At 44.2% G+C, this 26,038-nt stretch overlaps 1 protein-coding gene across 1 annotated transcript in view; it reads left to right on the top strand.

The window, feature by feature from the left end:
* The window catches only part of LOC106483823 (obscurin-like), a 177,615-nt gene that overhangs the window by 142,102 nt on the left and 9,475 nt on the right, over positions 1 to 26,038 (top strand). The window contains exons 90-104 of the mRNA XM_067292221.1: positions 7,584 to 7,841; positions 9,784 to 9,907; positions 10,213 to 10,346; positions 10,691 to 10,803; positions 13,038 to 13,206; positions 13,690 to 13,771; positions 14,591 to 14,791; positions 15,395 to 15,455; positions 16,521 to 16,598; positions 16,740 to 16,912; positions 17,737 to 17,763; positions 18,276 to 18,428; positions 19,210 to 19,255; positions 19,857 to 19,934; positions 21,828 to 25,506. Coding sequence (XP_067148322.1) covers positions 7,584 to 7,841; positions 9,784 to 9,907; positions 10,213 to 10,346; positions 10,691 to 10,803; positions 13,038 to 13,206; positions 13,690 to 13,771; positions 14,591 to 14,791; positions 15,395 to 15,455; positions 16,521 to 16,598; positions 16,740 to 16,912; positions 17,737 to 17,763; positions 18,276 to 18,428; positions 19,210 to 19,255; positions 19,857 to 19,934; positions 21,828 to 25,506 — 5,376 coding nt within the window. The remainder of the gene's footprint in view (positions 1 to 7,583; positions 7,842 to 9,783; positions 9,908 to 10,212; positions 10,347 to 10,690; positions 10,804 to 13,037; positions 13,207 to 13,689; positions 13,772 to 14,590; positions 14,792 to 15,394; positions 15,456 to 16,520; positions 16,599 to 16,739; positions 16,913 to 17,736; positions 17,764 to 18,275; positions 18,429 to 19,209; positions 19,256 to 19,856; positions 19,935 to 21,827; positions 25,507 to 26,038) is intronic.

The raw sequence follows: 26,038 nt of genomic DNA, 5'->3' as shown, positions 1-26,038 counted from the left end.
GAGCCCAAGACAAAAGGGAAGGGTTTCTCCTGCACGTCCTTCTTCAGGTTATTCGCCTTCCCGCTCGCCAAGAGCGGAGCCAACTCCAGAACCAGTTTATGTTTCAAAGATCAGACAGCCAGTCCACAGACACGAGCAGGAGGCAACGCCAAAGTCTGCTGTCCCCGTGCTTTTTGTAACAGAACCAGAGGACAGGCAAGGAGCAGCAGCTAGAGATATCGTCATAGAGACCCAGGTGGAAGAGCAAAAGCCCAAATGGGTTGAAGTCGAAGAAATAATTGAATTCAAGATGAAAAAATCACCAAAACCTATGAGGAGAAGAGGGTCTTCCCCAGCAAAACAAGAAAAAGATGACTCGGGGGTGTTAACATTCACTTTTCCCAGCTCTAGGCCTAGGCGTTCCCCAGAAGATGATCCAAACACAAACAACTCCAACAATAAATTAGTGGAACAGCCAAAATCTTCTTTGCCCAAAGACAGTCTCTCTGATGTTGATATCCAGCCCCTGGCATATGCAACCGATCAGGAAGGACCTCCAGTCAGCAGTGAAGACAGGAGTTCTCCGTGTGGATCTGAACAGCTAGGAAGCAATTCATTTATCGATTATGGAACTGAAGGAAGGGGATACACTCAGGAAACAAGTGCTAACTATGTTTCAGAAGTCACTTCCCCGTTGCTTGCCTGTGGGGGTGAGCCTTTGGTCTTCAGTTTTGAGACAGCTGCTGCAGACAAGCCTGAACTTCTGTTCTCACCAATGAGTGCAGAGGTTAAAGAAGAGGCAGACGAATTAGACGCGTCTTGGCCTGCTGGAGAAGAGGTACCAGAAGTAACGCAAGATATGCTTCCGGAAGAGGATAATGTCATTATAGTTGATGAACCAGAGGAACTACAGACAGATGACATTAGCACCCGGGACCGCAAAATCCTAACCCACAATGGAAAAGTACTAACTTTGGAGGATCTTGAAGATTATGTTCCTGAAGAAGGTGAGACCTATGGGTGTGATGATCAGAGCCATACGGCAGACAAACCCTGCGAAATCTCTGTGCTCCAGACAGAGATTAATGAGCCAACGATTGGGAAGCCAGTGCTGCTGAATCTGGGGAGACGTGTTGTTTCCAAGCCAAGGCAGAGATTTTTCAGCAAGTTTGAGGAGCACGTTCCGGGAGGCGTGTTTGTGTCAGCCTCCAGAGTAACTGGCGTGCAGTCTGTAGGCCCCTCAAACATCTCTTTCCACGTCAGCGATACCTGCATGGCAGCGACGCCTGGAGCGCATGCAGCAGCAGCAGCAGCAGCGGCTCCTGGTCCCTCCTTCACAGTGAAACCGTCATTCTGCACCGAAGTCCAGCTCTCGGCAGACAACGGGCAGTCAAGCTTTAAAACTGAAGTTTCCACAAGAACCCTCAGCTATGGGACGATTGGCGAGCCTGTTACGTTGCATATCAGCACAGAAGACCTCTCCCAGAGCTGAACAGATACAAGCATAATTTTAAAAACAAAAGAAAGCAGCATTTAAAAAAAAAAAAAGAAAAGAAAAAGAAAATGTTCTAGGTGAAGGGAATTGGTGGTGAGGATTGCAAGGAAACATGTGCGAGGCAATACCTTTGAGAAAATGTATTTAAATATGACATGTAGAGCTTTTCCAGTCTTAAAGGGAACATGTGTGTCAGATCAGTTTATAATTTTAAAAGCTTTGATCAAGGTGAACATATATCATTCCATAGTGAAACAGTGATGGTAGGTTTAGGAAAAGCCTGATTCTCCTGCCTGTGACGAAAATATAAATGACAGTTTTGTCCATGAACTTAAAAATGATTTAAAGTGCTAATTTGTAAATTATGGTGTAGCAAGAAGGTGAAAGTATCTAAGCTTTTCAACATCTTTCAGCAGCCAGGGTGGGAGAAGTGTTTTCACCTAAAGCAATCTCCCGTCACTGTGTATGCCAGAAGGTCATGAAGCTTCACACTGCTTTGACTTTACTGTACACTTTTGACACCAATTAGCTCTACCAAAAATTCCTTCATAAACCTTTCAACATGCACAGTCTGGTTAAAATTATTCTAAACTTCTACTGCAGAATGAAACATAGAGAAAATACTGCGTTTACTAGGAATGTAAAGGGCTGCTCAAACCTTTTGGTTGAAATCCTGATTTGACTGAAGTCAGTGGTCAAAGTCCCACTGACTTGAGGAAGACAAGGATTTCACTACTCTTTTCCAATTTAAGTAAAAAAAAAAAAAAAAAAAAAGCTTTTTAAAATTACTCCTATTTTCAAGTCCACTTCCTAGTTGTCTAAAGATAGAGGTTTCATTATTCTGCATTTGAGCATTGTGGATTTATAAACCGTACCTGTTAAGATACAGATTTGCCTAATGTGCGCCAAAAGGCTAAAGGACAGCACAAAATGCTTACTGCATCTATAATCAGAAGCTAATACACATAAAGAATGACAAATGTGGTCTTTGTGACGAAACATTAGAAGGATAAACCAGAGTATTTGATCTCCTGTACATGCCAGTGGTTAAACGGTACTGTTAACGGTTTGATGGTTAATGTCTCCTAAATTTGCTAAAAGGAATCTGCCACTGAGCTACAGCAAAATACAGGAGCACAAAGACAATAAAAAAAGAAAAAGAAAGAAGAGAGAACTTTACCACAAATATCTGGTTGAAAAATACACCTGGTTGTAACGTTATAATGAGTTGGGCTGCTTGGAAGCACTGCCAGTTGCAATTGCATCGTATTACTGTAGCCATGTGTGTTTAGCTGTGTCGTAGAGGTCACCCCTCCCGCGCTGGGTTGGGTTGTCTTGGAGCTTTGCCACGGGAGTGCCAAATGCACGGGGAAGGCTAGGAATATGGTTAAGAACACGGTCCTTCAAGGGACTGAATGCCACTGAGATATGCTGAGCATGGCCCATTCCTGTTGGCTTCACCGAAAACGGGTGTTGCACAGACCTTCCAAAAGTCGCTCAGTCCTGGAAAGAAATGGGCTCATAGGTCCTAGTATTGGCTCATAGGCCCAGCCAAATATTGGTTGAAGTCAGCTGGAGTTTGTCATTGCTCTCAACAGGAGCAAGCGCTGGCCCTGTCTATCTGATGGAGGTATGAGGCGAGAAGTCCAACGTCTTTTCCCAGCTGAGCTGTGTGCAACAAATGTTTTCTTTTGGAAGGTGCAGGAAAACCAGAAATGCTCAGGCACGGTTGAATTTCTAACTAGCCTGAAGGGGTTTGAGTGAGTTTTTGCCTTGGAAATGTTGGTGTGTGATGGTCTGTCTCGGTGTTTCCCAGCTAGGTAATATCGTGAAACTTGTTCTAGAGTCCTCCAGGGGATATTGCCCCTAACGGGGATTGAATTTAAGAAAGGTGCTTGTAGAAAAGAATACTTTTTTTTTTTTCCCCTCTCTCCTGTGGCTGCACCTTGATTGTGTGGTGACTGAAATGAATGCATTAATTTTGCAGCCTTTTTCATTGCAATATCTGGACAGAATATTATGTGTAATAACATGTGCACTACCCTCATGATACAGGACACTTTTCCAGTGATTACATGTGGTGAAAGAAATCAAGCCTCTTTAGTGTTACTCTTCTGTTTTTGATAGCAACTCTTTGGTTTATACTGTTCATTTTATAATTAAGCAATACAATGGATATATATTAGTGCTTTTTCATATATTGCACTGTATATTGGAAAGTAGCAGACATACAACACGGAAATCCCTTTGAAACTGAAAATATTTCTTTCTTATTGGGACTGATTCTGATCTCAGGTATTCCATTATCAATCCCGAATAATTCCACAGGACTAAGTGGATTTGATTCAGATTTACATAGATGCTGCTGAGAAAAGAATTTGTCCTTTAATAGTCTTTAAAAATAGAATATTCATCCATAAGGCTGATCCAGATGTATAAAGGAATGTAGAGGTTTCCTCCTGATCTGATTGATGCTCATTTTTTGTTTTTTTGTTGTTTTTTGTTTTTAAAACAAGCTGGAAAATTGTAGTTCAGATGTCATAGAAGAAATAACTATATTTCAATTCATCAGTCCAAAGCAATTAACATCTGTTTACATTTTCTTTTGAAATTTAAGCAAAAGAGAATTAATTTAAAGGAATTTTTAAAATCCTGTGCAAGCCTGTTCAAAACCTGAAAGGTTTATGAAAAGTCTCTTACATTTATTTTCAAAATATTTTCCTAGAGGTTAATAATTATGCTTGTAAGTGATTAAACTGTGTAGATAACTAATGAGATGTGTGGGAATTTATTTCGTGTAGATGAAAACATACAGTTGTATTAAAAATTTTAATACAAAGAATGTTTTACTATAATTCCTGCAGGTAAATTAAAGAAGTGGAAAGCTCGGTTGGCTTGAGATACAAAACAGCAGGACAAAAAAATCTGAATGCAAGATCTGTTAGCTGCTGACTTAATATCAATAAATGTTCTGTATCACCGGGTTTCTGTGTTTTTGTTTATTAACGGCACTCAGTGCTCCACCAGCTAGTCCACTTCTCCCATTGACTTCAGCAGGAGTTGGGTTGCAACCCAAGAACGTGACTCTAGGTGGGCTCTAGCTGCAGTTTTTAGGGACAGTTTCAGAAGCGTTGAAGCAAAAGAACCTATTTTTAGGGATGCTTCCAACTCAGATTTCAGACTGGATAATTTTGAGCAATGCTCATCCCCTTGCATGCTTCTTCAAGGTTGAAGTGGAACTTCAAAACATGTGTCGGTGTCGTGTTCCTGGGTTTTGGCCTGAGAGAGAGCGCGGGCCGAAAGGTTCCCATATAACATTTTGGAACCGGGAAAATACCTGTCTGCCACGGGTGTGTCCTCACCGCAGCGTTAGTTTGACTTAACCTCAGCTCAAATTCAAACTCCTCATTTTGGTAGCTTGATTCTGTGTGCCATCACTAAACAGGGAGGAAAGGGGCTGGATGAGCAGCATGGAGGAGCTCTGAATGCCGCAGTAGCTCGCGAGCCAGAAGTGTTGGAGAACCTCTGCCTCAGCAGTCCTCTTAACTTGAGCTTAAAGCACCACTGGTTCGAGCTAGAGGTGCACGCGTGTGACGCAGGGTTGACTTTGAACGAAGCTGTGCTAGCCCCGCGGCCACCACATGTTAACAACTGTCAGGGTCATCCTGCAGGCTCGCATCTATTCCATGTAAAACATCATTGCCCAGTTCTGGTCACGTTATACCTGTTTGCCCAGGGGACGAAGGGCGAGTATATTCATTTGCAAAAAGAGCGTTTAATTGATTTGACCATGATACCATAATTAAATTAAGCCTGGTTAAACTGAAATATATTTTCTCCCCAAGAGATACTAAGAGTGCTTCCTTTATTTCCAAATAGTTCACTTATTGGCAGCTGCCCAGCTCATAGGACAGCACCAGGTGGTGGCAATCGCAGCAGGAACATCAAGGAATCGCAAGATTTATCTAGAGAAATATTTAAGCATCTTCCATCCAGATCAGTGCTGATGAACAATGACGGGCTGGTGGGACATGGAGTGAGCAAGACTTGCTTCTTCCCTCAACAAACCCGGAACTGAAATCTTGCTCATGGGAAGGATATTAAAAACAAAAATCCAATGAGATGTCTTCAAAGGGGGCTGATGCAAATGCAGGCTTCAACTTTCGCCTGCTGAGGTCTGTCACGAGAATTTATTTTCTCAAGGATGGGAAAGGAGCAGAATCAAAACAGCTACAGGACTTTCCTCTGTGTGAATGACATCAAACAAGTCAGGGCCAAACCTAAAATCAGGCGAAGGCTGAGGGAATCAAGCCCATTTTTGAGGCAGAATTTCTTTTGTTTTTTCATTTCGAGCTTTCCTTTGCGCTGACAAATCCTGCCAAGGAAGAACATCTGATTTTTTGTCTTTATTAAAAAATCCCAACTTCAGGGAAGATGTCTGAGCCTCTCACAGGGTAAGGATGGACAAACTTAGGAAAAATAAAAAACAAGGAGAAGCACATGTTTTCTGAGATAGTTCTGTGTAGGTTTGGACTTGCAGTATAGTCATCATGGCTATTTGCCGCTAATTATCATTGCTCCTAACAGCTGGAAACTCACTTTATGGGCATTTCAGTGGACATCTGCAAAGTGGGAATTTCCTCATTTGTATGCAAGTGCTCTTATTTTTTTCTGTCAGCATGATACCTGCTAACTCTCCTTGCGAATTGGCTCAAAAGGTTGCAGAGCTGGGCCTTTTGGCACATGCTCAACCCTGGGGCAAGGGATTTTATAGGCTGCCAAAAAAACAATCAGAATGCTTTTTTACTACCCACGGGGGTAGTATTTGTTTCTTATTCCTATGGGAAACATTTTTAAAATACTGAAGGTTTAGGCACCAAAACAGGGTGTTTTAAAATGGAGCTTTTTAGCCAGTTTTGTCGTGGCCCAAATTATGGTTTGGGTTGGCACTCTTGCTTTGCAAGCCACATCAGGGACATGAGGAAAAGTCTTAATCTGGCACAGATTTTGTCTATCTTGATAAGTAGTTGAGGATATTGCTAGATATTGTCTGTGCCTTTGTTGTACCTTGTCGAGATTAGTGGAAAGAGTCTTGGGCAGGAGATTGGACTAGATTACCTCTTGAGGTCCTTTCCAATCCGAATTATCCTATCCTATCCTATCCTATCCTATCCTATCCTATCCTATCCTATCCTATCCTGCCAGCGCTGACTGGGAATGAAACCATGTTATTTGTCTACGGGGTAGTTGTTCTGCAAGGACATGAGCTTGAGAAGCCATTTATATGTGTGAAAAGCTTTTGTCTTCTCTCTGCCCTCAAGACTTTGAGTTGTCTTGAGGTCGGAGTTGCGTTTTCCTCTGTGTAATGCTTCTCTGTGTACAACCTCTGTACATTACTTCATCTGTACCCACCAGCTGACCTAGCCTCTACAGTGCCTTGCAGTGGCACAGTCCTGTACAAATATTTAAATTTCAGCTAGTTTCCAGTGCAGGGCCCAGCAAATCTGGTATTGCAAAGTAGGACAAATACATTATTCTGTAAGTGGTAGCTTCACGGTCTCTTCTGCCGTCCTCTCAGGTTTATAAGCTCATTATCAGCCCTGTCATCCTTCCCCCTCCCTTCTCCAGAAGCGCTGGTCAGTCTGGTACCTGCTCACTCCTCCTTCCCCTTCTCTGCAGGAATAACATCGTTCTTGCACATAAGGCTCCGTATCGGCACAACAGGGCACAGCTGGGTTCATCCCGCTGGTCTTAATAGAGGTATTTTTGTCAGAGCAGCCCACGTAGAGTTGAGCTTGGAGCTGGCCTCCTTCGTTCGTTGTTACCGCCCATGTTCTGCAGGTCATCTGATGGGAGGCTGAGTGTGTGCGCAGTGCGGTGCAGTGATTGCAGCATGGTGAGAAACGTCTGCCAGGAGCTCGGTGTGCCGAGCTCCTTATTGCGAGTCCTAGCTAGGGTCCCTCCTGCTGGGATTTCGGCATCAACTCCCTGCTCTAGGGCTGGGGAGAAGGACGCAACTGCAAATGTCTCCTTTGGTTGTGGTGGGTGGGGTGACACTGATACGTTCCTTTTACCTTGAAGAGAGAAAAGCTGTTCTTCTTGTCTATAGGAGAGACTTCCCCACAGTCAGAGACGGAGACTTCTGTCCAGGCCTCACTCGAACGTGCCGATAAGGAGATCAAGACGGCTCTAAGGAAGCTTGTGGATTCAGCGTCACTGCTTGTGACTCTTCCGCCAGGCGCGAGAGGAGGAGCTGGTGGTCTCGGCCTTCTCGAGTCCGTGCCTTCTGCCTGCTCAGAAAGGGGAACTGGGCCTCCTCTGATAGCTCACGAAGCCAGTACCCAAACCCAAATTGCTGCAGGGCATGGTAGGTCTGGAATTAAGCGGGAAAATGTCCTATGGAAGTCAAGAGAGACAAAATTGCTGAACTCACCAATAATGATTTTTTCCTAAGTTTTTTTGTTCCTTTGTATTCTGAACAGTTGCAGGTTAAGAGAGAACATTCAGACACCACTACGCATGGGGCTATAGGCTGGGGACACAAGCTTGGCTTCATATCTAAGCGTAGTTTTTAGTCTGCCACCTCTCCAAAGTGGAGGCATAGAGGATTTTTCCAGTTCTGGACTTGTTTTAATGTTTTGAGGGTATTTTTTTTCCATTGCAATTTCAGAAGTTATTTGGTTTTGGATTTGCTGAGATGGGGGAAGGAAGGTTGCTTCTTTTTTCCTTTTGTCTCTCTCTTTCTCTCTCTCTTTTTATTTATTCATTTATTTTTTTTTAACTCTTTGCCATTAGCAAGCTGGAAATTTCTTTAACACCCCCTTACTGGCTGCCATGGATTTTCTAGGATCTTGGGCATGACAACTTCACTTGCGTTTCACTGGCACTGGAGACTTAATAGATTACTCAGCAGTTGCCCTGTGATTAAAACCAATGCTGTGCGTGATTACGTCTTGCTAGGAGAATCTGGCTTTCATGCGTGCGTTGTTTTTAAAAATATGAGTGGGCTGCAGTCCTTCTTCTGCTTCTCCTTATGCTTGCTGCCATAACAACTTGTCTGAGTGGTCACTGTGTCAAATCAGAATAACTGTCCTTAAACCAGTGTGACCTAAAAAGGACACTGTCAAGCAACCTTCAGCCTGCAGACTCCAGATGCTGTTTAAAAAATGGGATCTTTTTGTCTAAAACTTAACAAGAAAAGATGGATTTCATGGAATCAGACCCAACAATCCAACATGAGAAATGAATGGGCTTTAAAGCCTCTTCTCCTTTTTAGGGGAAAATTATCCATGAAAATAACCTCTGGTAAAGCGGGATGACTCAAAAATCATCAGAAGCAGATGCCAAATAGGACAGATTATTTACTTAGCTGTAACTAAAGAAACGATGGAGCAGTGAATAGCAAATGGAATAGTTTTTCAGTCCTTTCACTTTAAACAATTGAAGGTGTTATTAACATGGGGAATTATTTTAATAAATTGGAGACTTGACAGCTGTCCCTTTTATCACGCACTTTGATTGAAAAAGAGGCAAATATTTCAACAGTGCTGGCTATAGGAAAGCACAAGTACGTTTCCTATCCACCTGTGCTCTCTGATCCTACCAGTAATGCTGTGAATAACCATGTTTTCCGTCCTGGGAGAGCTGTCCTATGCCGTTCCTGAAAGCTGCTGCTTTTTTTCCAAAACCAGCCATCATTAAACATTCCCAGAGCGCTCCGCCAAAGACCTTTCCTGCTGGGAAGATGATGTCTCTCAATTTGACGTTTGACTCCTCAGATGAAAAAGGGGCTGACGCTCTTTATCCTAGGAGGTAGCTCAAACAGTCAATATCAAAGGACAATTGGTTACTTTTGGAATGGAAGATCAAACCAATTTTTGAGGATGCATCTGGTAAAATAATAAAGAATAAGACTATCTAAACTGCCATCGAGCACTGGGCATTTCATCATATCCACATGGTGGAAGTCAAACACACTTAAATTATCTAGTAAAATGGATGCATTGAATAGACATTTTCCTTTCAGTTATCATGTTTCTTGTTGCGTCCCTATTGGCTGCCTTTCCTATTTGTGCCTGTGTGTGTTTCCTCAAAAAAAAGTTAGTTTTGCCCAGTCACCGGTGTTCCATCATTCAGCGTCTCAGATGTTATTCAATCCCTTTGCTGCATGTTGTCTTCTCAAAAGGGCCAAATCCTCCTCTTAGCTTCAGCGATTGCTCTTGGCTGAAGTCAGATGGACTCGATCGGAGACTGGTTTCAGGTGTGCCTTCATCAGTGACGTGTCTAACTTGCCTTATTTCTGCTGCCAGACAAAGCACGAAGCCAAATTCCAACTGAAGAACCAAGTGCAACAAAACCCAGGCCTGGTCCTTCCCGCAAAGAGACGGCTGCTGGAGCGGAAAGGGCTCAGGAACGCACAGTTCCCATCACCAGGTAAATACAGATCCTGCACACAGATTTCTGAACACGGCAGACTTTGTCGTAAGAGAAACAAGTCCTAGTTAAGGAAGTAGGTGGTGACTCAAAGTGATTCTTGTGGGTTTAGTGGAATCCTTAGAGTCCTGTTAACTTGTGTGTCGTGCAAGAAGGATGGAAAAAGTTGGGGAGAAATTAATTCCCCAAACAAAATCTTCTTGTATTAAGTTTAAGTAAATAATGGTAAACTTGAGAGTCTAATCCTATATCTCCGTAGTTGTGTGTGACTGTGTAATGATATTTACTCTTGGTCTTCATGAAAGAACATCACCAGCCACGGAGGCAGGAGACTGGTATAGAAGAGAAGGAGATGTGGTCTGGGATATGCACAGTGAAGTTTATATTGAGACCACGGAAAGAACTCGTGTGTATAAGACTGAGGAGAAGACCCCAACAAGTAAGGAACAACCTTGTTTTCCTCTCCCTGGTCCCATGATTGTCCCGTTGTCTTCTCCTTCGGTGATATCTCTCGGTGTCTGTTTTCTGAAGTACTTGTATTTCTCGAGCAGTAACTATTAAACAAAAAATAACGCATAAGCCAGCAAACAGGAGGGCTAAAGGTAATGCCAGTGAAAATAAACCCATATATGATGCTGTGATATCTCTTGATTTGACATTCAACCAATGTCACATCCTAAATGGCCAGTCCTGGAAATCCCATTTGAGTAACTCAGCTTTCATCAGCAGACCATGAATAAATTTATGGTATCGTGATGGCCGCAAACCCTTGTGTCTCACCAGGTGCACCCTACATGCAAGTGACAATCGAGGATGTGCAGGTGAATTCTGGGGAGCCTGCCAAATTTCAGGCAGTTATTGAAGGAAACCCTCAGCCTACTGTTTTGTGGTTTAAGGTGAGTGAAGATGTTTCCCTGACAGGGAATAAGGACCACAGAAAGGATTACAGAGCAGTATTTTTGTGGGGAATTTCTTTTATTCTTTTATCCTATGCCTCTTACACTGATTCGGGGTCACGTCTATAGACTGTGATACAGAGATTGTCAAATCAGCTTCAGCTGTCTCTGGGACCCGCAAATGCCTGTTGGGTGTTGGAGATATTTTTTCTACCTTCTCTTTCATGTTATCAGAGAATAGTTGAGGTTCCAAGGAACCTCTGGAAATCGTCTAGTCCAACCCCACGGCTCAAGAGCTAGAGCAGGTTGCCCAGGACTCTGTCCAGTTGGGTTTTGAATATCTTCAAGGATGGAGAATCCAGAACTTCTCTGGACAATCTTTTCCAATGTTCAACCACCCCCACAGTAAAGAAAGTGTTTTTTTCTTATGTTCAGACAGAATTTCCTGTGTTTCAATTTGTGCCCAGAAGTGCCTTTTCATGAGAGGACAATGTAGGAACAGCTGTACTGGTTCACCACAACCATGCACCTTGACCTGTGTTGTCTCCAGTGTCACTGTAGCCCCTTCAGCAGGGAGGGGCAACCAAGACGGTTTAGGAGACCAAGATGCGCAGAAAGTGGGATCGGTGGCTGCCGGAGACCCACCAAGATGTGTACTGTAGTTTTGGGGTCAGGGATGGGCTCAAGAACGGTTTGTCAACATGACTTCCACGTACTGTATCTTTTCTATAGCAAGTTAGTAAAAAAAACCAGTGACTAATGACCTTGAGTATCCCATGGAAAGGAAAGAGAAATCATTTATTATTCCTCAGAATACTGATGTGCCCCTGAAGTGAGCAAGCATTTTTCAGTAATGATTGCCTGTAACTCTCCTGTCCAACAAACTGGTTTTGTACACATAAGTTTTATTCCAGTTTTTTCTATCTTCCGTCTGGAAAGTGCAAGGATGAGCTACTCAGAGAAGTAAATAAAATACAAAAAAACCCTTAAAAAACAAACAACAAACCAAGAACCTCCCCCTCACACACGCACACACACACACACACGGACAGCTAGGAAAGAATAGCACAAGGCAAGAATATATGATATACCCTCTTAATGCTCTCCCAATCTCTGACATTTTCAGCTCAGAGATATCCTGAACTAGCTGAATTTTATCTATTTACTGACCCACAATGAAGCTCCCTTCCACATGTTTATGTAGACTCCCCTTGGAGCCACGTAAGCTTCTTGCAAGTACAATCTTCTTTGGCAAAGAGTTCGATCCATCTACAATGTGTTGTGTCCTTCTGGTTGTTCTGTGCATATCTGCCACGAGCTTCACGTGGTGGCCCTTAGTTCTTCCACCAGAAGCAGTTAATCCCTGCCCACTCTCTCCAGGCTATTTGTGATTTTGTAGAGCTCTGTAATATCGTATTGTATCATAGAGCTTCCTTCCAGGCTGAAGAGTCCCAGCTTGCTCCATCAGTCCTCACGTGGAAGCAATTGCAGAAAGTGCATTGCCACATCAAGCACCCGTGGCAAACCAAGGATTTACAAGATGACGTTTTCAATCTTATTCTTCATTTCTCCCCTAATAACTTGTAACCTGTGGTATACTTCTGACTACCACCAAGCACTGAGCTGATGTTGCCACGGAGCTACTGTAGCCCAAAATTTTGTTCCAGTGTAATAAGGATCAGCTGTGAGCCCAACATTTCATACGGGAAAATAACGTAGCGTCACTTTACATTTATCTGTATTAAATTTCATCTGGAATTTTATTTCCCACTCAGGCAGTCTAATAGGATCCTTCTGCAAATTGTCATAATCTGCTGTGTAAATTGTGTCATGCACGCCCTCCTTTCAGATCATATATGACTATATTAAGCAGCAGACGAGCCAGCACAAGCTGGAGACCAGGCAGGAGTTAAGCAGATGTTCTTTGGGCTCCCCTGGGCTGACTGCCTCTTGCCTAGGAGAACTGAAGGGAAAACCAGCCCTGGTGATCTCTCCCAAGCCTTTTTCCCTATGAATGGGATGTTAAACAAAAAATGCTAATGAATAGCGTAGAAGCTGAAAAACATTTAGTCGTGGGGGACTTTGTCAGCCAGCGTTTTATTATTGAGGTTTGCTAGCCTAAATGCTTAAAGGGTTTGTGTTTTAGCCCTGCTGGTGTATCTCATTCCTTGAAGAGAAGGAACATCTATTTCTGTCTTGATTTTCAGTGCCACAATATCATTTCTTTCCCTCAGGGCACTTCCTTGTTGACAGACAGCCACAGGCTCCATCAAGTGAAGGAAGGAACAACATATTTCTTAGTCCTGGACAATGTTGTCTCAGAAGACGGTGGTGTTTATACCTGTGTTGCCAAAAACGCTGGAGGAGAGGTTTTGTGCAAAGCAGAGCTTATTGTACATGAAGGTAACTTAATTTTTTCAGCTCCATGAGTTGCTTTCAGTGCCATTGCAAAATATATTCTGTTGCAGTCTTTTTCTGGTATGGTATCTCCCCTGTATTCCTGCTTGGCATTTGCATGCTACCAACATGGTAGGATCCCGTGAGGGTAAATGGTCTAATGAACTACATCTATGAAGAAATAAGCTGGTTTTTTTTCGAGACTAGATGATGAACTGATGCAATGGACCACAGAAGGGGGGGCCATACTTCCGATGGTGTTCCGCTCTTTAGCATGGCTCTTCTGATGTATGTCAGATGAAGATACAGCCCCAAAGTCCATGTTGGCAGGCTCTTTCATCAAACAGCTACACCTAATTGTGTGCAGAAGCTTAGAGAAGGACCCTGATAATTTTCCCTGCCTTAAGTTGTCCTGTGATAGTTTTGCGCATTATTTGCAAGGCATTGTAATCTGAATATTAATCCTTACCTTTTCTTTCATTGCCAAAGCTAAGAAAGACCAAGCAGCGAAGAAAGTGGCCACCCGGAGAAAGCTCCATTCCCTCTATGAGGTTAAGCAGGAGATCGGAAGGTAAATAATTTTCCAGCTTTATAGCGTCCTTGCAGGGAATATCTAACTGCCCGTCTGAGCTGCTGCTTCGGTACAGAGCAAGTCGCTGTCTAAAGAGTCTGAAAGTAAGGAGGACCCATCCCAGCTTTCTGAGCAGCTTGTGAAACAGTGCTGATGCTATCTAGGCAAAGCAATACCCAAAGGGTACCCAGGGAAGGGTGCCCAAGACATGGACCTTAAGTACTGCCACTGGGAAAACCCAGCAGCTTCCTTGGAATACCTGCATTTGCCTGGTGGGACAGCAGCACCCGTTCCCCACCATAACAGATACCTGGTGGCCTGCACAGATGAGGCCAGCATCTGACCCCTCCTCTGATTTCCAGCCTCAATGGGAATAAACAGCAGCTAGAGCCTGGCAAGACAGCTTCTGTACTCGGGGACAGCCCTGTGACCAGCAGGCTGCCTTATCTGCTGGTACCAAACGTGTTCCAGTGGGTCTCTGGGTTGTGATGGACCCACAGCTGCACCCTTGGGTGATATCAGCGTCACAGCCCCATGGCGACGTACGTACAAGCCCCACGTCCATCCCAAGGATCCAGCAGCAAGCCTGCATCACCTGGAACAGCTTTTCACTCCGTAGAAGTTGGTTGTTTAGTTTTGGAGGCAGCCAGGAGAGGGCAATATCACCTCGCACAGAGGAAAATCAGCTTGTGGTGTTGGAGAGTTTAAGACCTGAGCAGTAGGCAGCCGTCAAAGGCTGGGACCTGGAAAGGTCTGCAGCTGCTGCGCAGAGGGCTTTGAACCAAGCCTGAGCAGGGCTTGTCCTTTGATTTTGCACAGGGGCTGCTTCAGCTTTGTGAAACGAGTTGTGCACAAAGGGAACAGAGTGTCCTGTGCTGCCAAATTCATACCTCTGCGAAGCAAAACGAAGGCTCGAGCACATCAGGAGAGGGATATTCTTGCCCCCCTGTCCCATGATAGAATTACCAGGCTGCTGGATCAGTTTGAAACACGGAAAACCCTGATTTTGATCCTGGAGTTGTATCCTTTTCTGTGCTGCTTTTCTGAGGAGGCTGGGAAGTACTGGGCAGACCTCGCTGGTAACTAACTGAACAAATAACGATATTTAGTTTTTGCCTGAGGTGAACAAACACCCAGTCTTCCTCCACATTGCAGCATAGCATGGCTCTGTGAGCTCCTCAGGCATTATGGTCACAGCGGTCACTGAAGTATCATGTTCCAGCAAAAGTCCGGGCACTTGTGTGCACAGTGTGAGTGAGTTGTTAAGCACCAAAGCTCTTTTCTGAAATGTCCGGGAGTGAAGGGCTCTGTCCCAGTGAGATCCAGTCTGGGTGAGCACCGGGGAAAAGCCCATACTCAACAGGTACGTTGTAGCACGTGTCTCATCCCTACCATGCCCTGCCTGTGGGGAGCACCAGTTTAGAGCAGGCCAATGCCATTGCACTTCTGCGAGGACACTTCTGCAATAGAGGCCTTCAGGGATCATGTGCGTGTCGCGCTGCCTGAGATACCTTGTGAATTCTGCTCACTCTTACTTCAAACTGTCTCGGTTGGGTGGAGATGGATGCAAAACACAAGTGAGAATTTAACCGTAGCTGCATTTTCCCTTAATGCCACTGCAAGATGCTCCAGCGAAGAGCTCCTCGACCGTTTGTTCAAGAAGGGTGTTGTCACTGAAGCAGAGGTAATCTTTCTCTCTCCTTTCAAAGTCCCAAATTGGTGGGTGCCACCTTGCTTCTCCTTCTGCAAAGAGTAGCTTCCCGCTGCATTTTGACTATCAGGAATATCTTTATGAACCAGTGATAATCTATCAAAACAGGGTCGATATTTAAAATGTATCCCCGGCAGCTTTCATTACTAAGTAAAGTGTCTTCAGGCAGTGACTAGAAACAGCCAGAGGTTTTGAACACCAGCCTTGCATCCAGCCTAACGTAGACTGTACTTGTTCTATCAATATTACCATTTCCTTGCCCTCTGTCAGCTGGAGCTCCTGTATCTTGGCTTTTTTTTGATAATGCTCTGTCCCCTTGTGACTTTACTTGTGTCTGGTCCTTTGCAGTCTCCAAACCAAGGGCTGAGATGGTCGTTTCTAAAGTTTTTCACGATTCTGTGTGCTCAAAGAGCAAAAGGCTTCGCATGGCCCAAGGTCTAGTGGCCAGCTCTCCCATAGTTACTGCTAAAATGGATTTTTCTTCAGAAATACTCTGGGAAAATGTCGGTTAACACTATAAAATGTCAAAGCTAGAGGAATGTCAGAGTTGAAGCGAGCTGTGAATCTTCACACCTCGTTCAGGTTTATTTGTATTTGCTCTACACGTGGTCAAGAAAAATGGGTTTACAACACAGTTTTAAAATGTATTTGCTTTTTAAGTCTGTTTGCCTGATTCATATCAAGCCAGAGATGAGTCTGAAATCTAAAGGTAAGGTTCATCAAAGCTGGGAATTTCTGTATCTCTTTTTAGCATGTTTCTATTTTTTTAAGCAAGGGCTTCCTCATATATAAATGGCTCCAGCAGGATAGTGTGGTTGCACACTGGGCACAGCTTCATTTGGCACGGTAATATTTGGTTCACATTTTATTTCACCTACAAGGGCTAATGTAAGAAGTTCATTCCAATTTTAAAAATATTTCTAGTTCAACCTCTGCTTCCTCACACTTATGAAAGATGGCTGGAATCAGGAACCTTCTTTAATTTTAATTATTTAATTGTTTAATGATTAGTTGTTGAATAATTGATTTAATTTTTAGGTCAAATTGTATATCAAGCAAATTTTGGAAGGAATCAAGTACCTTCATGACAACAACATCCTTCATTTGGACATTAAGGTAATGTGCAGCGGCACGTCTAGTTTATAGCAGCCACTCAGTCAGGGAACGTGTGTTCTTTATTTGAATTATTCTTATTTACAACATAAAAGATTGCCCTCTTTCAAGGGCAATTGCCCTCCTTTTTGTTTTATTTAATAGCCTCTGAATATCCTCATGGTTTATCCTGAAAGGGAAGACCTCAAGATCTGTGACTTCGGATTTGCTCAGAAGATCACGCCATATGAGCCTCAGATCAGCAAATACGGGTCTCCAGAGTTTGTTGCCCCAGAAATCGTCTCTCAGTCACCAGTCTCAAAAGCGACTGATATCTGGTAACAGGCATCTTTGAAAATAAATTTTGTGCTAAATAGCATGAATTTGAAGCCTCCAGGTTAAAACAGATGTTTCCTTAGGAATATGGCATTGCATTGCATTGCAGGTGCGTTCAGCCTTAGGGTAATTTACTGTAGTGTGGTACAGAGAGTCTGTTGTGCAGAAATATTTCTACTGATCATATCCATAATGTTTGCAATACACCACATTCTTACAGGTATAAAAATGGCATTAATGATTGAATTATGCTGTAGATTGATAAAGCTGGTGCAATTAATAAAGCAGTCTCCATTTATCATTTCATAGATAAATGGAATAATGATAATAACAACTGGAAACTGAAAGTGAACATTGGGAATCCAAGACCCATCAGGGCTCTTTAAAGCTCCTTCTGTCTGTTCTGGTCAACCGTTATTGAACTCTGACAGCTAATTAATGCCAAGGAGCATCTTAGAGAAGGTGATCTTTGTTGCAGAGGCACCAACTAGAGAGGCTGTTCCTAAGAGGGTTTTTTTTAAAAAAAAAAAAAAAACAAACAAACTCCAAAAATACATTCCAAGTCTTTTATGTGTACTTTGAAAACAGAGGAATACTCGAGACCAATTTTTAAAAATGCTGTTCTGATCACAGTGAAATGTTTAATGCTATATAGGTGCAATTTCAGCTAAAGGGGAAAAAAAACAAAGCCAGGGTTAAAGCAACAGCTTTGGGGATTTATTTTCCTTTGAAAGATGGGCAAGTGGCAGGAAAAGGGGGCTGTGTGTTTGCAAAGGAGGGAGAAGCAGTGACTGACATCTGACATCAGTGTTCCCTTTCTCCTCAGGGCTGTTGGAGTCATCACATACTTAAGGTAAATAAACCTGCTTGGAGAGACTCATTCAATATCCCTTAGTCCCGCATCAGTCAGAGCCTCCGGCACCTTCAAATGAGGGATTGGAGTGAGTGACGCATGGAGTCCTTCCACGACGAGGGCAATTTCTCTTGTCGTTTTCTCCTTTACTCTTTCCCGTTTGGCAAGGACTTTGGTGATTGTCTCTGCTTAGAGACTTCACAGCCACTCTCATGGGTTGGCTTCAGTCTTCTTGCCCATTCGAGCAACCATCCTCCGGTAGCTGTGCAAAATCAAGCCCTTAATTCCTTACGTGCAAAACAGGAATAAATAATTCAGTCAAGTGCCTTGTCATGCTGGGCTGAAAGATGCTTGGGAGGTGAACGCACCGTTCGCCAGCATTGCGTGTCCCATGCATGAGTCCCTCAGGCATTTTAAAGCTCTGTGTAAGCATTTGTGCTTCAGTCAGCTGAACAGCAAATATGAGTCTAAAATCTATATCTGTTTTTATTTTATGGTGTTAAATAAATAAGCCTAACATGCAAGTCTCCATTTGCTGGAGAGAACGACAGAGGAACCCTTCTAAATATCCAGAACGGTGAAATTTCATGGACCCTTCCTGATTTCGTTCACTTGAGTGAAGACGCAAAGGATTTTATAAAACGGATCCTACAGCAGCGCCCCGAGTAAGTGCCTTTTTGTGCTTCCTACGGACAGGGTGGAAAGACGGTGTCTCGGCAGCCAGGCCTGAGCTCAGCGGAGCTGCAGTGGTTTTAAAAAGTGAAAAGCTGAGTGAGATGAGCTGCTTTATGCCCTGATTCCAGCTCTTCTTTATTCGTTACGTGAAAAACACTTGCCTGTAGTTTCCAAAACAGGTCTGCTTCTAGTATGGTGATCGCCTTACTCCCAAGCCCCTCCAGGCAGATGAGTTTCTGAAATGTTTTGGAGAAGTGGGGAGAGCATTAGCAAATACCTGAAGTCGAGGGAGTTTTGTAGGAATTAAATAATATGAGCCACATTGGTTAAGCACTTTCAAGTGCAGAAGGAGGCTTGAAAGCAGGAATGCAGGCGCTCACCTTTTAATTTCATTTATATCCTTTTTGCCTGGTGCCAAAGCTATTTTTGCTCTGGTCACCTGGGGAGTCAAGCTCACTCCTAGGGCTGCTCTTGACTCCCTTAAAGAGGCTCTCTGCGAAGGGGGCCATGGGATCCTTCCAGGCAGGGAGCCTCAGCGCAAGAAACCTTTCCAAGACTGAAAAAGAAGGGTTGTTCTACCTCATGGGAAGAAAACGTTGGATTGAAAGAGTCTTTCTGTCTGGCTTTTTGGTTCCAAAACAGCAGCAAAAAGTCATACCTAGATGTAGGTGTGTGTGCATGCGTCCACGCAATGCAGGCACTCTCAGGAGAATCTTGCCGTGGTGGTTTAAAGTGCCTTGCTCCTAAAATGATCATCTTTTCTCTTACCAGAGCCAGGCCTAGTGCTTTGGACTGTCTGTCCCACAAGTGGTTCATGGTAAGTTTGTCCTGCTTCTTTATTAGAATCATCAAATAATTGAGGTTGGAGGAGACCTCCGGAGGGGCAGCTCTCAAGGCTACGCACCCTGGTTGTTAACCATTTCCTGTTTTATTTTTTCTCTTGATCTCCTACCTCTGTCCTACACAGAAGCTCAGGCCTGGCTCTCCGGAAGTAAAAGACACCTCGATGTTTTCTTGTTAGGATGTCTTTCCTTTCAAAAGATAAAGATTCCTACTGGCATGAGCAGATATAATACGTCTGTGTTGAGAGGAAACTGTGGCTTTGCAGAGAAAATTTGTGGTTTATATTCAAATGCCTGGAATCTCTAATGAAGGAAAGGAGTTTAAAAAAAATGAACTGAATTCACATATGTATTGGACAGTGTTTGCTTTTGTTGCTGAGAAGCTGTTTGATGTTGTCTTCAGTTTAGCTATGAGGGGATTGTGGATTGGTCTATTATAATGAAACAAGTGAGTACTTCCCTAAATTAAACAATTCCAGAGTGAGGGAATCCTAAAAACTTCTCAGCATATGAAGTCAGGATTTTTTAATCAAATTTTTTTTTTGCTCATTCTACTTTTATTTTCATTTTTGACAGCATAATCTCCCCCTCGATGCAGCTCATTTCATTAATACCAAGCAGCTCAAATTCATTGTGGCTCGGAGCAAGTGGCAGGTGAGTAGACCTAAACCTATGTTGTTTGGTCCTTCTAGTTGTATTTTTTTTTTAACTACATTTGCATCTTTTGAAGTCTACTGGGGTAGGACAGTGAGTGCAGCAGAGATCTTCTCAGGTTGGCTCTGAAGGAGGAATAAGCCCAGGGCAGAGTGGTCAATGGGTGTGGCAGAAGGAGATTATCCAGGCTCTTACTGCAGTCGTGGGTTGTGTACTGAGGTCTTCCAGCAGGCGCTGAAAGAGGACTAAGACACCTTCATTTAGGTGTGTACATGTAAGCTAAGTGGGTAAAGTCCTGCTGACATCAGTGAGACCAGTGTAGTCAGCAGAGCCTTGGAAGGGTTCAGCTCACCCAAAAGCAGATGCCTACTGCCAAGGAGCTCAGTGCCTGTATTAGCCACCTCTCCATTGACTATTCTGGAGGCTGTCTCACCTGCAGACAAGTCTGTGTAGACACAAACAAGTGCCTTCATGAGCAAGCTGGATCTCACCCCATGCTCAGCTGACTCATGATAACCATTTGGATGTCCCTTGGCTTAGCCCTCTTCCACTGAGTGGACTAGGAGTCCTCCCTCTACACTATTAGCAGCACACCCATGGACCCAGCGTGGTCGTGTCTCGGCTGACATGCACTAGCTTGTAAAGTCATGGTAAGTCGATCGTGTGTCACAACTCTCAGTGCACGGGGCACAGGATTCTGTGCCAGTGATTTGAATCTTGGCATTTTAAAGTTTCTGTAAGTTTGGTGTGAGAGTAAGGCTGCAACTCGCATATCCATGCACGCAAATCCTTTCTCTGAGTTAGTATGTCATTGTCAGAGTCCTTGACTCTCCTCAGTTATCAGATGTCCTCAGATAACACCAGTCCTTTTGCCTACTGTGGATAACTCTGGTAAGGTCATGAGCTAACGTTTATAAAAGTCCTCTTATGTGGTAAGTGCTACCAAGATACTTGTTATTTATAGAAAGCGCCCATAAACTTGTCATGAAAATTTGGCTTTTCTTCTGTTTTTTGGTATTTTTATGATGTTCATGGACTGTGCCACTTTTCTTTTTAAGCATTTTGTTTCCTTTCTAATTCCTATAATAAGTACTCATATGAGAGCAGAGGGATTTCACAGAAATATGCCAGTAGAGTGTAAAGTAGGATTTTGAAGTCAAAACGACTGAAGAACATACATGGACAAAATCATCTGTCCTAATGAAAGTGCCCATAGGATACCTAGTTGTGTCTATGTTAGCTAGCCTAGCCTGTCCTTGTAATCGGTAATGAATTATAGACAGGTCCTAAGAAGATTCCTCTTTTCCTGAAAGTTGTCTAAAACAACCAGGTTTATTGCCTTCTGAAGATGCCTGTTTCTCTCTGTTGGCTGTGAAGGAAGACCAGCTGCTCAATTTCAGCTGAGATGTCTTATACCTCAGAAGTTAGAGCAGATGAATCCTACCTCCTCCAGTGTGTCAGGTCTTCTGTTGGCCTAAGTCATTATAGGTCATGCTGCAGTCAGTGGAACTAAGGCCGTTCACTCCAAGTAGGCTCTCATCTGATGTGTTCAGTTAAAACTCAGATAGTTATGTCTCATCTTTTCCCATCTGCTTTGAATGGCCAAATATTCTTTGAAAATCTCAGGCAGGATCCTGATTCTCCATTCACAACAGGAAGTATGTTCCCTAAAGATAATATAATATGTCCCCCTAAAGATAATATAGTTTCATCTTTGTGAATAAGAGAAGGGGCAGATTCAGAGAGCAAATAAGGCCTAAACCTACTCTATGTGTTATTAAACTAGTCTGTGTGGTCTTCAAGAATGCAGAAGATAATTTTTGTATGTTTGCTTTTACCATACTCACACCATGCTTCCATCTGATTGTGCTGTATTTTGTTGTGCTTTTTCAGCGGTCTCTGATGTGCTATAAATCCATCCTGGTAATGCGATCCATTCCAGAAATCCTAGAAAGGACTCACGACAACACCTCCCTGGCCATCTCCCGACATCTTATTGAAGAAAGCACTTCCTCCAGTACGAGCGGTTCCTCTTCAGACAATGAGAACTCACACTTCCCCAAGAAGAGACACTTCGGCTCTACCCCTGAACTGCACTTGTCCATCTTTGATGCACCAAGCAGCCAGGAACCTCCAAAACATGCAAGTGAAGAGAAGCACTCCAAAATCTTGGTGCCTCCAGTAAAACCCATGAGGAGGAAGTATGCTTCAGTGAAGAGTGAGGTGGGGGACAAATCACCTACGGAAAGCAAAGAGCTCATGGCAAGTACCGCAGGACAGAAAGAGAAGGAACTCCATCCCAAAATTCGAGATGAAGGAGCAGAGCAGTCCCCAAAAAGCAATGCAGCTGAACCTTCGTCAGTGAAGATTTCCGTAGATGACACATTGGATCTACATCAGAAAGAAAAAACAGACACATTTTTATCTGATAAGGACAAAACTGAAAAGGTTGGGGATGGGACAGAAAAACCACCTATATGTGTTCCTAGAGAGAGTGTCATTAAAAGCACTTTCTACAGCCAAGCAGCTGAGCTTCCTGCACGGGGCTCTTCCTCTCCGGGCAGAGAGCTCAGAAGGCACTTGGACAGAGCCAGGAGGACTTTCCGGAAAGCTGGATATTCAAAAGTGCCCCTCAGTGGTCTCCGTGAACCCCTTCTAGAACAGTTTGAGCTGGAAGAAGAAGAAGAAAGCAAGTCTGATGATGGAGGGCACAGGGAAAGTCTCCTTGGTCCCTTGACCAAATCAGCTTCATTTGATACTGCAAGGAAACCACCGCATCCTGCCATTGCTGGTTCTAGCCGAAGCCGTTCACTGGATGATTACAGGCTGAGGGCCTCAAGGTCAGTGTTGGAACAAGAAATTTTGGAAGAAGACTATGATACAATATCACAGGAAAGTTGCCCTGAAGGCAGTCACCACTGCGACATTTCCGCTGAGCCGGGCAAGGGATGTTCTGTAGATATTTCAAAGCAAGAGGATGCTAGCAGAACCAGAAGGGATTGTTCAGGAGAACAACTCTCTGCTTCCATGCAATGTGAGGGTAATGGATGCCCAGCTGTTACTGTGCAAAGGTTAGAGAGACTTCCAGTATCACCTCACAGGAGTGAGAATAGGAAGCATTTACTTAAGAAGTCAAAAGCTGCTCACATGGAGGAGGAAGCTGATGATTTAGAAGGCAAAAGCCCCATTCTGACTGCTCAGCGATCAGATATACCCGCATCCTCAGTTCAAAAGCATGAAGGCATTCAGGCTAAATCTCTCCCTGGGAGTGCTTCTGAGACAGCTCTTCAGGGGGGCGAGCAGTCCATTTCAGCTCTTCCACAGTCAGCGACCACCTCCAAGTCAGCCCCCGCAAGTAAGGGAGAAGTGCATCTGCAACAGGAGTCAAAGCCCTCTGCTGACAGCACTGACAGCCATCCTGATCTAAAAGGTGAAAGCTTCCTTATTAAAAGGACTGCTTCAATTCCACCCTGTAAAGACAAAAGCCAGCAGCATTCACTTCAGAAGCCTTCTGCTCACAGTGACGCTAAGTCTCATCTCATGGAGCACGATAGGCCTGCTGTTTTAACAAGCCCACAGACAGAAACAGATTCACCTCCAGTACGTAAGGACAAAAGTCCGGAACTTTTTGATCAAAGCGTTCCAGCAACTACTGTCTTGGAGAGCAAAGAGCCAGGTTTCCGAACCGCTCTGCAAACAGCTGACAAAGATACTCACCAGAAGCTGAAGACCTATAAAGATGTGCGATCTGCTGTCTTGGAGGATGAAGGACCAGGGATTGCAGGGATTGCTCCAGTATCAGACAGTGATGGTGAAGGCCAAGTGCACAAAAGGCCCTCTGTTCATGTAGGCACAGCATCAGCAGCTCTGAAGGGAAAGAGTCCCGTCGTCCTGGAAGTCCCACCACCGAAACCAACGCCAACTTCCGTCTCCGACAGAGCACACCAAGCAGCAAGGAAACGGCCGGCTTATAGCAAGGAGAGGCTTGCTGCTCTGAAGGGCGAAGGTTCAGCCCTTGCAGAGGCTGTTCCCGTTTTGGTCCATGAGGCTGAAATCAAGGGAGCTGTGCACTGGAAGGCTTCTCGGAGCAGTGGCACGGTGCCTGCTGTTCTGGAGGGCAGACCCCCAGCTGCAACTGTTTCGCCACAAGATATTCGCCTCCCTTCAGTGTGTGAGAGTGAAAAGCAAGAACATCCACAGCTAGCACTTCGTAGTGAGGTGAGATCTGTTGTCTCAGGAAGCGGAAGCCCAACTGCTGGGCAGCCTATGCCTGCTTCTTTCTCCAAGACCGAAGGTCAGGCATATGAGCAGCACAAGGCTGCATATCACAGTGGCAAAGCTTCTGCTGCTCTGGAGGGCATGCATCCAGGTATTTTAACTGCTTCGCAGCCAGAAGGTGCCCCAACTTCAGTCTATGAGCAAGAACATGAGGAACACCCAAAGGTTTATGGTGAGGGAAGAGGTGCTGCTTCAGGGAGTGGAAGCTCTGATGCTAGAAAACCTGTCCCACCGTTGCTCCGTGGGAATCAAAGTCAGGAGCTCTCACATCACAGGTCGTCTTTTTACAGTGATGAGGAGTCTGCTGCCCTGGAGGGCTTAGTGGATGAAATGGTTTTGCTGTCTGAAGAGATGGATGTTTGGGCAGAGTCAGTTTCTGCTCAGGAGGAATGCAGAAAGCACATCTCTTCTCCCACAGAAATGTTCTACAAAGAGCCTGGTGGCCAAGCATCCATGGAAAGTCCCTTTCCTTCTGGTCAAAGCAGTAGAGGAGGAGAAGTCTCTGAGCTGGATGATATCACAGGACCCTACCTTGCTGTGCATGAGGAGTCAGATTTACTGAAAGGACAGGAAACACAAATGGCTCCTCATGAATGTGAGCATCTGGAGGACTTAGCGTTTGAAAGCCCCAGTTCTGAACAAGTAAGCATTTCCCAGACTGATAGCTTGGATTCTGGAAAAAAAGCCAGTCAAGTGTCAGTGAACAAAGACACTGGTAAACAGCCAGAAGTGTCTTTAGTGAAAATCAAAGATCTGTCAGATGAAGCACCCAGTCTTGGCAGTGGAACTCCAAAACTTGACATATCAGAGGTAGAGCCCGCCTATTTGAATTTCTCGGATTTGTATGACATTGTCTATTTTCCATTTGAATTTATGAACTTTAGGAAGCCTCCACCCAAAGCAACTGGCAGGCGATTTATACCTTTTAGTGAAAGGGCAAGGTCACCTCCTGCAGGACATTTGCATCAGGATAAAAGACTGTGCATCAGAGAAGAGGCAGACGAGAGGAACAAGCAAAACCATTTGAAACTATCTGAGAATTCAAAGGCAACTAACCTCTTAGCCATGGGGAAAGGGTCAGAGAGTCATAAGGAAATGTACAGCTCCCAAAAGGAGCCGAGCGGTAAGCAGAAAAGCTCCTACAGCAAGCCAGGACTCTTTAAACCCTACGGCAGATCTCATTCAGCAGAGCGGTCAGTGGAGCAAAGTCTGAAGAAGAAAGTTAAAGCTTCTGTTGCCCATATTTCAAGAATGCTGAAAGGAAAGACAGCTGCTGAGCAAGAGACAGAGGAAGGTAAATATTTCATTTTGTACCTTCATAGATCTGCTGGTATAACTGGGCTCCGCTAAACCTGTCTTTTACGTTTTCTGCAGCGTATCTGAGGCCCTGGCTAGACAGTAACTGCAAAACTGGCAGTGGCAGGTTTGGAAATCAGCTGTCCTCAGGCTGTCCCCTAGCTCCCTGTTACTGCCCCTCTTCAGGGCAAAGTCAGCTGAGAGCTCATGGAAGCGGCTTGAATTCACCTGCCTTAATTCGCACAAAAGCAGAGCAGGGCTGGATGACCCAATGTCCCAGCTTCTACCCCACTGACAGAAGAGCAGCAACGTGCGAAGGTTGGGAGATAAAACACTGCAGTTACTTCTGCTGTTGTTGTCTGACCGTGGCCTTAATGACAAATCTTTAAAGCTAAAGAGACTGGGTGAAGTCGGTGAAATTACCGCAGGATGTATACCTAAGTTAATGGCATTCAGGTCTGGACAATACAATCTGTCCTTACTTCTCTGCCTCCCCTAGATATGCCCTGTTCTCCCGTTACATCGTTCTG

The sequence above is a fragment of the Apteryx mantelli genome, chromosome 2, assembly GCF_036417845.1.
Source record: "Apteryx mantelli isolate bAptMan1 chromosome 2, bAptMan1.hap1, whole genome shotgun sequence".
NCBI classification, from domain to species: Eukaryota; Metazoa; Chordata; class Aves; order Apterygiformes; family Apterygidae; genus Apteryx; species Apteryx mantelli.
Note: the sequence above shows the minus strand (reverse complement) of the source record. Positions and strands in the feature narration are given on the sequence as shown.